The 12,935-nt window shown below is 35.9% G+C and overlaps 1 protein-coding gene across 1 annotated transcript; it reads left to right on the top strand.

The window, feature by feature from the left end:
- The first annotated feature begins 6,933 nt into the window (after positions 1 to 6,933).
- LOC111449962 (14 kDa proline-rich protein DC2.15-like) lies at positions 6,934 to 7,563 on the top strand. Its single transcript, XM_023090076.1, has one exon. The coding sequence runs from the start codon at positions 6,951 to 6,953 to the stop codon at positions 7,359 to 7,361; it is 411 nt and encodes a 136-aa protein (XP_022945844.1). The 5' UTR covers positions 6,934 to 6,950; the 3' UTR covers positions 7,362 to 7,563.
- The last annotated feature ends 5,372 nt before the right edge of the window (positions 7,564 to 12,935 follow it).

The raw sequence follows: 12,935 nt of genomic DNA, 5'->3' as shown, positions 1-12,935 counted from the left end.
TGATAGAACATAGCGTTAGGCTACGTTCTTGTGATGATATGACTAAGGTACGTTCACGTAATGATATGTCTGTGATAGGTATAAGAACGTTAAGGCTATGATAAGTTAGAAAACGATATTAGTTATGGAAAGGGCGTAAAGGTAGTTTACGTCACTTTAGAATTTGGGGATGTCCAGCACATGTGTGTTGGATCGGTATGGCAACCCTAGGGGGGGTGAATAGGGTTTTAACGGTAAAAGTGTTTAAACGTGATTAATTTTTTTTAATGATTAAACTTTTTACAAAGAAGTAGAAGATGATAATTACTAGAACAAAATAATTCAAGTCAAAACAATAATCAAGTAGAACATGCAATAAATCACAATAATAATTTTGAAATTAAATAGGAAAGAGTTAGAGAAAATGACACCGTAATTTTATAGTGGTTTGGTCAAACTCGACCTACTCCACTCCCCCAGCGCCTCTTGGGAATTTGAATAAAAAACTTCCTCGACTCTTTCCACGGATCAGAGTCAAACCGCTATACCGCTCTTTTTACAAGTTCAAGAGCAAACTCAATCCTTTCCACGACGCAGGATCAAACTGGTACAAGTATTTGAGTTTGATAATAACATACCACAACTCTCTCAAAGAGTAGATTTACAATTTGGGACACTCACAACTATTTCCTCACAATACAATAATAATCCCTCTCAAGAATAAGATGAAGAGAAATAAACTTGTAAGCTTGGAGAGAGCAACAAACAATGGAGACTTTGAACAAATGAGGATTAGAGAATGTATGTAAGTTGTGTATTTTAAAATGTGGGGGAAGATGAGTTTATATAGAAGAGAAAAATGGCAAAATGTAGGAATTAATATTGACTATTGGATTTTGTTAGGAATAATGGAAGGTGGAGATTAAAAGTAAATAAATAAGAAAATTTTCCAAATTCATTTATTTAAAATTTTTAATATAATAATAATAAAAAGTTATGTGAGTAACGGTCAAATGAAAATTTAAAATTTATTATAAATATAATAATATAATAATAATAAAAATTATGTGAGTAACTACCAAAATTTTAAAATATAATAATATAATAATATAATATAGTAATAATAAAAATCGATGTGAGTAACGGTTAGATTCAAATTTATATTTTATAAAAATAATTTTTAGAAATATAATAATAAGAAAAACTCCACCATTTGTTACTCTTCCAACATTATAAATGTCATACTTTGATATATTTTGATTTGTCCATCATTTTGATTTTGCTGCCACATCATCACGTCGGGTATGTTGTCTCGACTCTAATTTCTTTGTTTTAGCTCTCATTTGAGTAATTGAAAAGTCGTTGTAATCGTTATTCCCGACCTTATACTATGGACGATTCAAAAAACTGAAAATAGTTAATAATTAAAAGTAGGTTTGTTATCATCAAAACATCAATCAATTAATTAATGTGAGATCAAGGGCCAATAAGCCAACAATGTGTTGTTGCAAAACCCCAAGAAATTAGAACGTCGTTCAAAATTAGTTCTATTCGTAGGATACCCCAAAGAGACGAAAGGTGGTTTGTTTTATGACCCTCAAGAAAATAGAGTGTTTGTATCAACAAACGCTACATTCTTAGAGGAATACCACGTAAGAAATCATCAACCTCGCAGCAAACTAGTATTATGTGATATTTCTAACGAAGCAATTGATAAAACAACAAGAGTTGTTGATCAAGCTGGTCCTTCAACAAGAGTTGTTGATGGAGATGACACTTCTGGTCAATCACATCCTTCTCAAGAGTTGAGAATGCCTCGACGTAGTGGGAGGGTTATAACTCAACCCGATCATTACTTGGGTTTGGCAGAAACTCAAGTCATCATACCTGATGATGGCGTTGAGGATCCATTGACCTATAAACAGGCAATGAATGATGAAGATAGAGATCAATGGATTAAAGCCATGAATCTTGAAATAGAGTCAATGTACTTCAATTAAGTCTGGAAACTTGTAGATCAATCAGATGAGGTAAAACCTATTGGTTGAAATAGATCTATAAGTGGAAACGAGACAAAACTGGTAAGGTACAGACCTTTAAAGCTCGACTAGTAGCAAAGGGTTATACCCAAAGAGAGGGGGTGGACTATGAAGAAACCTTCTCTCCTATTGCTATGCTTAAATCGATTAGAATACTCTTGTCTATTGCCACATTTTATGATTATGAAATTTGGCAAATGGATGTTAAGACAGCCTTTTTAAACAGCAATCTTGAAGAGAGTATCTATATGGCTCAACCAGAGGGGTTCATTGAACAGGATCACGAGTAAAGGGTTTGCAAGCTTAAAAGATCCATTTATGGGTTGAAGCAAGCATCTCGATCCTGGAATATAAAGTTTGATACTGCGATCAAATCTTATGGCTTTAAACAGAATGTTGACGAACCTTGTGTTTATAAAAGGATAGTCAACTCTACAGTTACATTCAAATATTCATACAAACAAGCCATAATCGTATAAGGGCCACACATCGTCACATGCATAACATATCACATCAACTAAGCAGCATACATAACATACATTCACGTTCACATGATTTCGTACTTAAGCACATTAAGCTAGCATACAATTTAATGACACGTGCATATCCACGAGCACGTGCCAACATACAGCAATTAACGCGTAACCTACGACGGGTGAGCCACTTACTTGGTAGGCCTTAGCCGAAGTACTCCCTAGAATATAACGTAAATTCCTAGCTCCTCATGGACATTCTACGCTTCCGTTTGTGGTTGGTTCCTATTGGTTCATTAGCCACTTTCGTTAGTATTTCACAAATTATAATAAATTCTCAACTGGAATTTGTGAAATACGACCTTAAAAAGTTCCATTTTACCTTAAACAGGGCCGAAACCAGGTCCGGGAGGGTTGGAATGGTGTCAAACGGGCTGGAAACAAGTTTCTTGAGCTGAATAAGCCGCCGGAGCCGAGGAGCCGCCGCAGAGCCGATTAAGCCGCCGAAGCCAAGAGGAGCCACGCTGCAGATGTGCCACGTGGCACAATCAGAGAGCGATGCATGTGTAGGAGTTTTGGGTCGAGGAACGGGTTAATGGATCACGCACGGGTGACGGGCCGTTCGCGGGTGACGGGCCGTGCGCGGTGATGGACCGGTTCATCCTAACCCCATTTTTTGTACAGATTTCGTTGGTAAGGACCTCACACTCCCGGATCTTGAGAAGCTCAGAAGTCCGCCGTTCCGTCTTCCTTGCTGACGGCGTTCAGTGTAAGGGACTCGTCTAAAACCTACTCCTGAGGTGTATAAAGGGTTCTGAGGTTACTTTTGTGGTGTAAAATGGGGGTTTTGACGTCGATTCGTATGGTTCAGCTTCGCCGAAGTTCCGTCGGTTTTCTATTCCTTCTCGTTTTCTTTTCACGGTTTTCGTTTCTTTGCAGGTTTTCCCAGGGTGGCGGAAGGTCGGGGATGCGATTTGTGGCATCCTAGCCCTCGGCCGCCCTTTATGGGTCGTGTGCGAGCGAAAACTCCGGCGTTCACCGAAGTTTTCGGCTCTGCCAACGACCATCACTTTTTTTTTTGTTATATATTTTTGTGATAGAATATGAACATTCTACACAAACTGAGAAAAAAAAATATAAGACAATTAAAAGAGATAAGCGCAATGAAACATATATCCGATCTTGAGCCCAAAGCTTTGATACCAAAATGATATGGATAAGGAATCAATACAAGAAGAATAAGATTCGGATTACCTTGATGATCAAGATCAAGAGTAAAGAAAACTCGTTTCTAAATTCGTGATTCGAATCACTTCACAAGAGGTTTGATCAATACCACTTGAATGACTCTACATGCAAGTTCTAAACACAAGTATTTGCAAAAAAAAGTTTAGCTCTCAACAATGCTAAAATAGAACTTCATTGGTCGTGGTTCATATCAATTTTCTTAGACTTACGCTAGAATAGAATGTTTTAAACTTAAATGCATATTTATTTTATTTCGTGTCTTTTGTTGCTTCGTTTTAAAGATGTTTTCCAAACACGCAAGTCCATGGCTGTGTTTTAAGATAAATGTTATGTTTTATGGAATTTAAATGAAGTCTTCCGCATTTAATGTTTATGGTACGTATATAGTAGCGACCTTAAATTAAGTAGAAAATTTCGGGTCGTTACAGATTCACATTCACACGTGTGGGTCATGTGTAAAGAAGTACTACACATCCAATTTGTTCGAGATTGTAGGTCATTCCTAGATGCGCTAGGGATCGATCCCAAGAGCATATTGCATGTATTTGCGTCAGCATGACCCCTACAGTGGGTGACTTACTGAGTATTTTTCGAAGTACTCAAGCCGTGTGCCACATATCATTTTTCAGGTAAAGATAAGACGCCTATGTACGGACGACGACGACATCGGAAATAGATACGGTGGCACGTGCATAGGGTAGTTGCATGTTTAAATTCTTAATCTTAGGTCAGTATAGAACGCTTTTATTTCATTATTTAAATTATTTCATTTATAATTATTTTTGTTTTAATTTTAAATTGCAACGTTATGTTTTGAAACACGTAAGATCGACAATGTGTTCTAGTAGCTTGAAGTGTTCTGAATGTGTTTTAAATTTTTCGTTATTTATGATGAGTATCTAAGGGCTATATTCCGCATTTAAGAGACTAGCATGAGATTTAGTAGCGACTTTGAGTATGTTGAAATTTAGGATCGTTACATNAGAGAGCGATGCATGTGTAGGAGTTTTGGGTCGAGGAACGGGTTAATGGATCACGCACGGGTGACGGGCCGTTCGCGGGTGACGGGCCGTGCGCGGTGATGGACCGGTTCATCCTAACCCCATTTTTTGTACAGATTTCGTTGGTAAGGACCTCACACTCCCGGATCTTGAGAAGCTCAGAAGTCCGCCGTTCCGTCTTCCTTGCTGACGGCGTTCAGTGTAAGGGACTCGTCTAAAACCTACTCCTGAGGTGTATAAAGGGTTCTGAGGTTACTTTTGTGGTGTAAAATGGGGGTTTTGACGTCGATTCGTATGGTTCAGCTTCGCCGAAGTTCCGTCGGTTTTCTATTCCTTCTCGTTTTCTTTTCACGGTTTTCGTTTCTTTGCAGGTTTTCCCAGGGTGGCGGAAGGTCGGGGATGCGATTTGTGGCATCCTAGCCCTCGGCCGCCCTTTATGGGTCGTGTGCGAGCGAAAACTCCGGCGTTCACCGAAGTTTTCGGCTCTGCCAACGACCATCACTTTTTTTTTTGTTATATATTTTTGTGATAGAATATGAACATTCTACACAAACTGAGAAAAAAAAATATAAGACAATTAAAAGAGATAAGCGCAATGAAACATATATCCGATCTTGAGCCCAAAGCTTTGATACCAAAATGATATGGATAAGGAATCAATACAAGAAGAATAAGATTCGGATTACCTTGATGATCAAGATCAAGAGTAAAGAAAACTCGTTTCTAAATTCGTGATTCGAATCACTTCACAAGAGGTTTGATCAATACCACTTGAATGACTCTACATGCAAGTTCTAAACACAAGTATTTGCAAAAAAAAGTTTAGCTCTCAACAATGCTAAAATAGAACTTCATTGGTCGTGGTTCATATCAATTTTCTTAGACTTACGCTAGAATAGAATGTTTTAAACTTAAATGCATATTTATTTTATTTCGTGTCTTTTGTTGCTTCGTTTTAAAGATGTTTTCCAAACACGCAAGTCCATGGCTGTGTTTTAAGATAAATGTTATGTTTTATGGAATTTAAATGAAGTCTTCCGCATTTAATGTTTATGGTACGTATATAGTAGCGACCTTAAATTAAGTAGAAAATTTCGGGTCGTTACAGATTCACATTCACACGTGTGGGTCATGTGTAAAGAAGTACTACACATCCAATTTGTTCGAGATTGTAGGTCATTCCTAGATGCGCTAGGGATCGATCCCAAGAGCATATTGCATGTATTTGCGTCAGCATGACCCCTACAGTGGGTGACTTACTGAGTATTTTTCGAAGTACTCAAGCCGTGTGCCACATATCATTTTTCAGGTAAAGATAAGACGCCTATGTACGGACGACGACGACATCGGAAATAGATACGGTGGCACGTGCATAGGGTAGTTGCATGTTTAAATTCTTAATCTTAGGTCAGTATAGAACGCTTTTATTTCATTATTTAAATTATTTCATTTATAATTATTTTTGTTTTAATTTTAAATTGCAACGTTATGTTTTGAAACACGTAAGATCGACAATGTGTTCTAGTAGCTTGAAGTGTTCTGAATGTGTTTTAAATTTTTCGTTATTTATGATGAGTATCTAAGGGCTATATTCCGCATTTAAGAGACTAGCATGAGATTTAGTAGCGACTTTGAGTATGTTGAAATTTAGGATCGTTACATAAAACATTAACTTGAGACTAAAGGAGAAGCTAAACCTTAATGGGAATGAGTGAATAAAAAATAAAATAGAAGAAACACCGAACCGAATCAAATAAGTTAATAAATCAAAATTTTTTACCCATGCAGTGTTAGAAAGCCATGACAACCACAGTAAAATAATTATTTTTCCACTTGTCTAAAAATAATTTGTTACCATTGTTGTGATAAAAATAGTTTCTAGATTATCATCTATTACCCACTTGTCTTGAAGGCTTCTATCATATATTATTTTCCAACCATACATACTACAGTAATTTCTTTTAAACATATTTGATATCTTATTTTAGAAACAGACAAACTAATTGAAAACCCATCTCTCTCAAATCAATTCTTCAAAACATAATAAAGTAAATGAAAAAGTTTTGTGTTTAGTATCCACCAATTTATAAGGAATTTTTGTGTTAAAATACAACAAATTCCCAAACCCAATCTATAAAAACCCTAACCCTTCTCATAATTCTTCACAAGCCATTGCACAAACCTACGAACCCTTCAATATCTCTCCACCAATGGCTTCTAAGCTCTCTTCACCCATTGCCCTCCTCCTCCTCGTCAACCTCCTCTTCTTCATTATGGTCAGCTCCACGTATGTCCCTTGCCCACCGCCGCCACCCAAGCCCCACAAGCCCACCCCTTCAAGGCAGCCACCATCACTCCTCAAGTGCTCCAAGGACACCCTAAAGCTCGGCGTCTGCGCCGACTTGCTGGATGGTCTAGTGCACGTAGTGATCGGTTCACCACCAAAATCCCCATGTTGCACCCTAATCCAAGGCCTTGTTGACTTGGAAGCTGCTGTGTGCCTTTGCACTGCGGTGAAGGCCAAAGCCTTGGGTCTCCAAATTGACCTCTCAGTTTCCCTCAGCTTGCTTTTGAACTACTGTGGAAAGAAGGTTCCGTCTGGCTTCCAATGCCCTGCTTGAAACCAAATCCTTTCATTTCCCTTTTTGGTTTCTTCTTCAATTTTCCATTTCAATGTCGTGTTTAAATAATCAGTTTGGTCGTACGTCGTGTTATGATGGGTTTGGAAATCTTCTCAGAATTCCACCATCTTTTTATAGTTTCATTACAATGCAATGTAACATAATGGTACGTAGTTTTTGCAAATAAACAACGTTGTTTGTCTGTTCTCTTGTGTCTTATTACAAATTTGACGATGCATATGTTTGAAACCTCAAATCTTGTTTCACGTGTGTTACTTGCATGAAATCATAATAAACCTTTAACTTTAAAATTTTCATGAAGAAATATTAAAAAGAGTAATATTAACACTCAAGTTTTAAATGACAATGTTGACGAAAAATGTAGAGACCTCAATTTAATGAAAATATGGATGTCAGTGTAACAGCCCAAGTACGCGGCTAGTAGATATTATCCGTTTTGACTCGTTATGCATCGTCGTCAGCCTTACGGTTTTAAAACATGTTTGTTAGGGAGAGGTTTTCACATTCCTATAAAGAATGCTTTGTTCTCCTCTCCAACTGACGTGGGATCTCACAATCCACCCCCTTGGGGGCCAGCGTCTTTGTTGGCACACCGCTCGGTGTCTGGCTCTGATACCATTTGTAATAGCCTAAGCTGCCGTTAGCAGTGATTATCTACTTTGGCCCATTACGTATTGCCGTCAGTCTCACTGTTTTAAAATGTGTCTATGAGACATGTTTCCACATTATTTTAAGAAATGTTTCATTCTCTTTTTCAACCCGACGTGATATCTGGTAGTCTATGGGAACATTTGAAAAATTTATAAGAACATTTAAACTGTCGTGTAAGAATTTACTATTTTAAACGAAGAGGATTATTATTAATATTATGTGGATATTTTTATTAAATATAAGGTCAATTTGTATAATATGATTAAAAAGTAGATTTGGTTGACAATATTAGATATGTCCATTAATGAAAAAAGAATATAATGGTCCTTGTGAATACTCTCTGTCACGATCAATGAAAAGCAAATTGTAGAGATAATTCCTACATTTTTCTTTTTCTTTTCTTTCTTTCTTTATTTAATTATTGATAGATCGAACTTTAATTTTAATTTTGAAAAAGATGATGAATAATTCCTCGTTCACTAAGTTGGGCAATTAATTTTTTTTCTTCTAATAATTATTCATTACAACCTTTTCATAATTTTTGAATTGTTGAACTTTAAAATTCATATTAATTACATCATCATATGCCTCTTTTATCTCGAGTTAATAGTATGTATATTAATATTTAAAATCATAAAATAGGTTTTTTTATTAATTTAATTTATTATTATTTTTGTTTTATCTATTTTTTTTCAAAATTATCTATTGACATTGACATTTCCATAAAATTGAGACTTCATAGTTTTTTTGTCAACATTAACATTTTAAACATTAATGTTAAGTAACTAATTTTAATTTCTAACCAAAGGGCAATAACTTGAATAGAAAATGCGACTATCATAACTTCCTTCTCATAGCCTACATAGTGACACTACATGGTTTTCTTGGTGGTGTTAATATAGTACATGCGGAAGCAATTTGAATCTTAGGCACTTTTAGAACATCAATTATAGTAAAACTTAATGAGTTTGAAAACTAACCTTTTGTAGTTTAAATTTCTTTTTCCTCACGAACCGCCTTCGAACCAGCCCTAGTGTCTTCTCCACTATCCTTCGGCCTTAGAACGGGATTGTGAAATTTGGTGAGTGTCTAAACTAGGGAGGGATTTTGTATATATGAAGAGAGTGTTTGTGAGAGGTTTTTCTCAAGGTTTTTCACCAAGGAAGACCTTCCATGTACCATGATCACTCTATTTATAGAGTTATGTTTGCATGTTCATGCAAATTTTAGTTCACCAAATTTTGACACTCAAAATTTCACTAAAATGTGTGGGGTTTATTTGGCAAGCATGCAAGTTTGGTTAAACCAAATGTTGGCACCTCAAAATTCCACTAACCTGGATTTTTCCATTAGATGAAGTCAACATTTTGACTTTCTTCATTATAATTCAACAATTAATTTGAATAATTAATTTCAAATTAAAGTAACATTAAATGATTAATTAAATTATTTAATTAATATTTAATATTAATTCAAATGTCAATCTCAATCAATTCCAATACATATTTGATTAAGATATTTAAATCTTATTTAAATATCATAGATTCTCTCTTTTTGTTTAATTCGTAAATAAAACAAAAACGCGGTTAAATATATCGTATATATGTAGTGCATATTCCCTAATTTGAATTCGAACACTTTGAACTCGCTCGTCACACTATTCTATGGTTTAGTCCGATATGAGCTAGCAGAGGGACCTAATGGACCTATAGATCATGGGCTTCAACGATCTAAGATTAACCGGTTAAACTCATTAACCTTGTTAACCAACATTCGTTAACTACTAGGACACTCCACTATAGCCTAGTAGTTGCACTCCCCTCACTATAGATATATTTCTGTCCATTTGATATAACCATGATTAGTAAGTCGATCCTTCACAGGTTGTTCGTAACTAGAGCTGGGTCAATTTACCGTTTTACCCCTTAAGTTACTTCTTGTTCCTTATGTCCCACCGATCCTCTTATGAACAATTGGTTTGTGGTCCAACCAGTAAATCGAATCCCTCTCATGCCAATGAGAGGGTGGGGCCCCTTGTTCAAGACCTGGAGTTAGTGCTTAAGGGAACTATCTCTCTTCTATCCCTAAAAGTGGGTAGGAGCGAATTCCATCTTGCACCCCAAGTCCCTAGCTATTCACCCAGTCTTACCCCTGAAATGGGAGACCTATTGAGTCAGCAAACTCGAGCCACTCTCACCCATGCAAATCTAAGGATAATTCCGAATAAATAGGAGTTCATGGTTAGCTCAGGATTAAGATCGAGTTACCTAGGTCATCGAATAAAAAAAAAATCAGTCTCAACAGTAAACGACATTATAAAGTGAGAGTGGTTTTCTTCATTGTCCGATTTTATGCAATACTCATTGCATAGGACGCCCCCACTCACATGTCTTCACATGTACAATTTAGTGATCACATTGTTTATATCATATACAAAAGTGGGTCGCATATATAGTGTCCCCAGAATAAGGTACTCAGCCTTATCCTTATACTATAGATCATTTTGACTATATACTTGAACATGATCCACTCTTATGTCTCTACATATAGTTCAAGTAATCATACTATAGCCAGAGTATTATTAGTTTATTGGATTTAGATTAATGATCGTAAAGTTCACTTTATTCAGTAACAATCTTTACTGAATAAACAACAATAACTTTATTGAAAATAGAATATGTTTTTGTTTACAAACTATGAGTTTTAGGACATAAAACCCAACATGTCTTACCTTCACCTGAAGAAAATAGCATTTGGTTTGATAATTTAAAAAATACTCAGTAAATAATCACACGGTTGCGGTCGAAAAATGCAAATACATGCAACGATCTCTACTTTTCAGTCTGGATAGAGTTGAATGTGTAATATTTCTCTACACATGCACACATAGATCCACCTAGCAGACTTGTATACGTATTCTCTAAGTCTACTTGTTGGGCTAGCTTGCACTCACGTTGGCAGAAGCTATGGAGGGAAAGGAGCATGCATAATATCACGACGGACATGATATCGTAGTTTATGTAGTGTAAGATGTGGAGGTTCGTGCATCATACAATATTAATATCACAACATAGTTCCATAACATGACATAATCATATTATAGTACATCTTGTATCATTGCATAAACATAACATAACATAAAACACATCAAACAATCATGAAAAATTCGTCATTCGTACATCATACAAGTCATTCAACCAAGCCAACATTAAAGCCATTTCGTAGGCGAAGTTATTAACGTATGGAAAATTAGAGTATCTTTGTTTAAGACCTACCTTGATCTACACAAATGTGAGGATTGTTGAGTTATTCTTAGATATATTTATATTTTAAGTCTCTGCTTTCTCGGCTGGAGTTGAAGTCTCAAGAAAAACAGCCCAATAAATAGTTTATACTCGCAATTGTGCTCCATACATTAAACCTATGATAATTAGCCAATCTATAAGTTTGAATAGTACATGACAATATGGGGTTCCGCTGACTTCCAGACGTCGTTACAAATTAGCTTGATAAGAGGGTCCAAGCGAGCACCCGAAGGATTCTGTAATAGCCCAAAAATAAATAAACAAATAAACAAATAAAAAATAATTATAAAAAAATCGTTAAAATAATAATAATAATAAATAAATAAACAAAATAAAACAACATTTCCCCACTCCTCTCCACTAACCTCCCATCCATTACCACAACCCATACTTAAGCCAGAAAGCAACTGAAAAAAAAAAAAAAAAAAGCCTTTACCCAATTGTTATTCACGGGGAGATTTACGTGAAGATAGATCTAATCAATAAGGTATATATTAAATCTTCATTTTCTTTTATCCCATTGTTTTTTAGAAATCACAGCCAATTATAGTTAGATCTTCGAATTCTTACAATGGTTTAGCTTTGATTTAGAAACTAAATGTCAATCATTTATATGAATTCTAGCAAATAACGTCACACTAGTAATATTAGATTAAATTTATATTAGTAGCCAAATGAATAGATTAAAAATAGAATGACCGAGAAAATTTGTGAACAGTAAACACTGAGATAAGGAAAGATTTGGCAACAAAGATCAATAGAAATTAATTTGGAATACATGAGAACAGAGTGAACACATAAAAAGAGAAGATGAGGGAATTCAAAACCACAAACTAAATATAGAGGGAAAGGTAAATACAGAGAGTAGTAAAGGTAAATACAGAGAGGAGTAAAGCAGAGAATAGCTTGAAATAGCGGTATCTACTCTCTTATACAACATAACCATGAAAAATAAGATCTTTAATAAAAATATAAATATAGATATTTGATGCGTCACGTTTGAAATAGATCTCACAGCTTGAAATAGCTCGCGACGTTTCGAGCTGTTCGATCGTGTGGCTTTTTCTTCAAAAGGGTCAACGTCAAACGTCAGGTCTTTGATTGGCAACCCATCTAGAGGAGCGTCGATTGCATCGATTCCATCAATAGTCTTCCTATGAGTTTATGGTGCATGACCCATTTTTTATACCATTCACCTTCGAGCGCCACCATAGTTTTGCATCGTCCATGAGATGCATTGCAACCAACAACTCTTAGGTCCTATGAGCAAGTTCCCGTAACCTTCAAGTATTGTTCTACGTCAAAAATAAAGCTTTTTAATTCCTTAGCATCCCGATTTCCATTTAAGGGGTTGTGTTCTTGGATTTTAAGTTTGTTAAGCCCACATGAACTTGGCTTGAGATGTGGTTCTCTATAGCCCAACTTGTCAAACTCACTCCGGTGCTCATCTCAACCATGATGTCGTTCAACAAGAGAGACCTCGAAAACGATTGGATTATCGCATTAACCATTTGAATCACCTGCTCATCTCAACCATGACGTTGTTCAACAAGAGAGACCTCGAAAATGACTGAATTATCGCATTAACCATTTGAAA

The sequence above is a fragment of the Cucurbita moschata genome, unplaced genomic scaffold (genome assembly GCF_002738365.1).
Source record: "Cucurbita moschata cultivar Rifu unplaced genomic scaffold, Cmos_1.0 Cmo_Scf00001, whole genome shotgun sequence".
Taxonomy (NCBI): domain Eukaryota; kingdom Viridiplantae; phylum Streptophyta; class Magnoliopsida; order Cucurbitales; family Cucurbitaceae; genus Cucurbita; species Cucurbita moschata.
The sequence above is the reverse complement of the archived record's forward strand: the minus strand, read 5'-3'. Positions and strand labels throughout refer to the sequence as shown.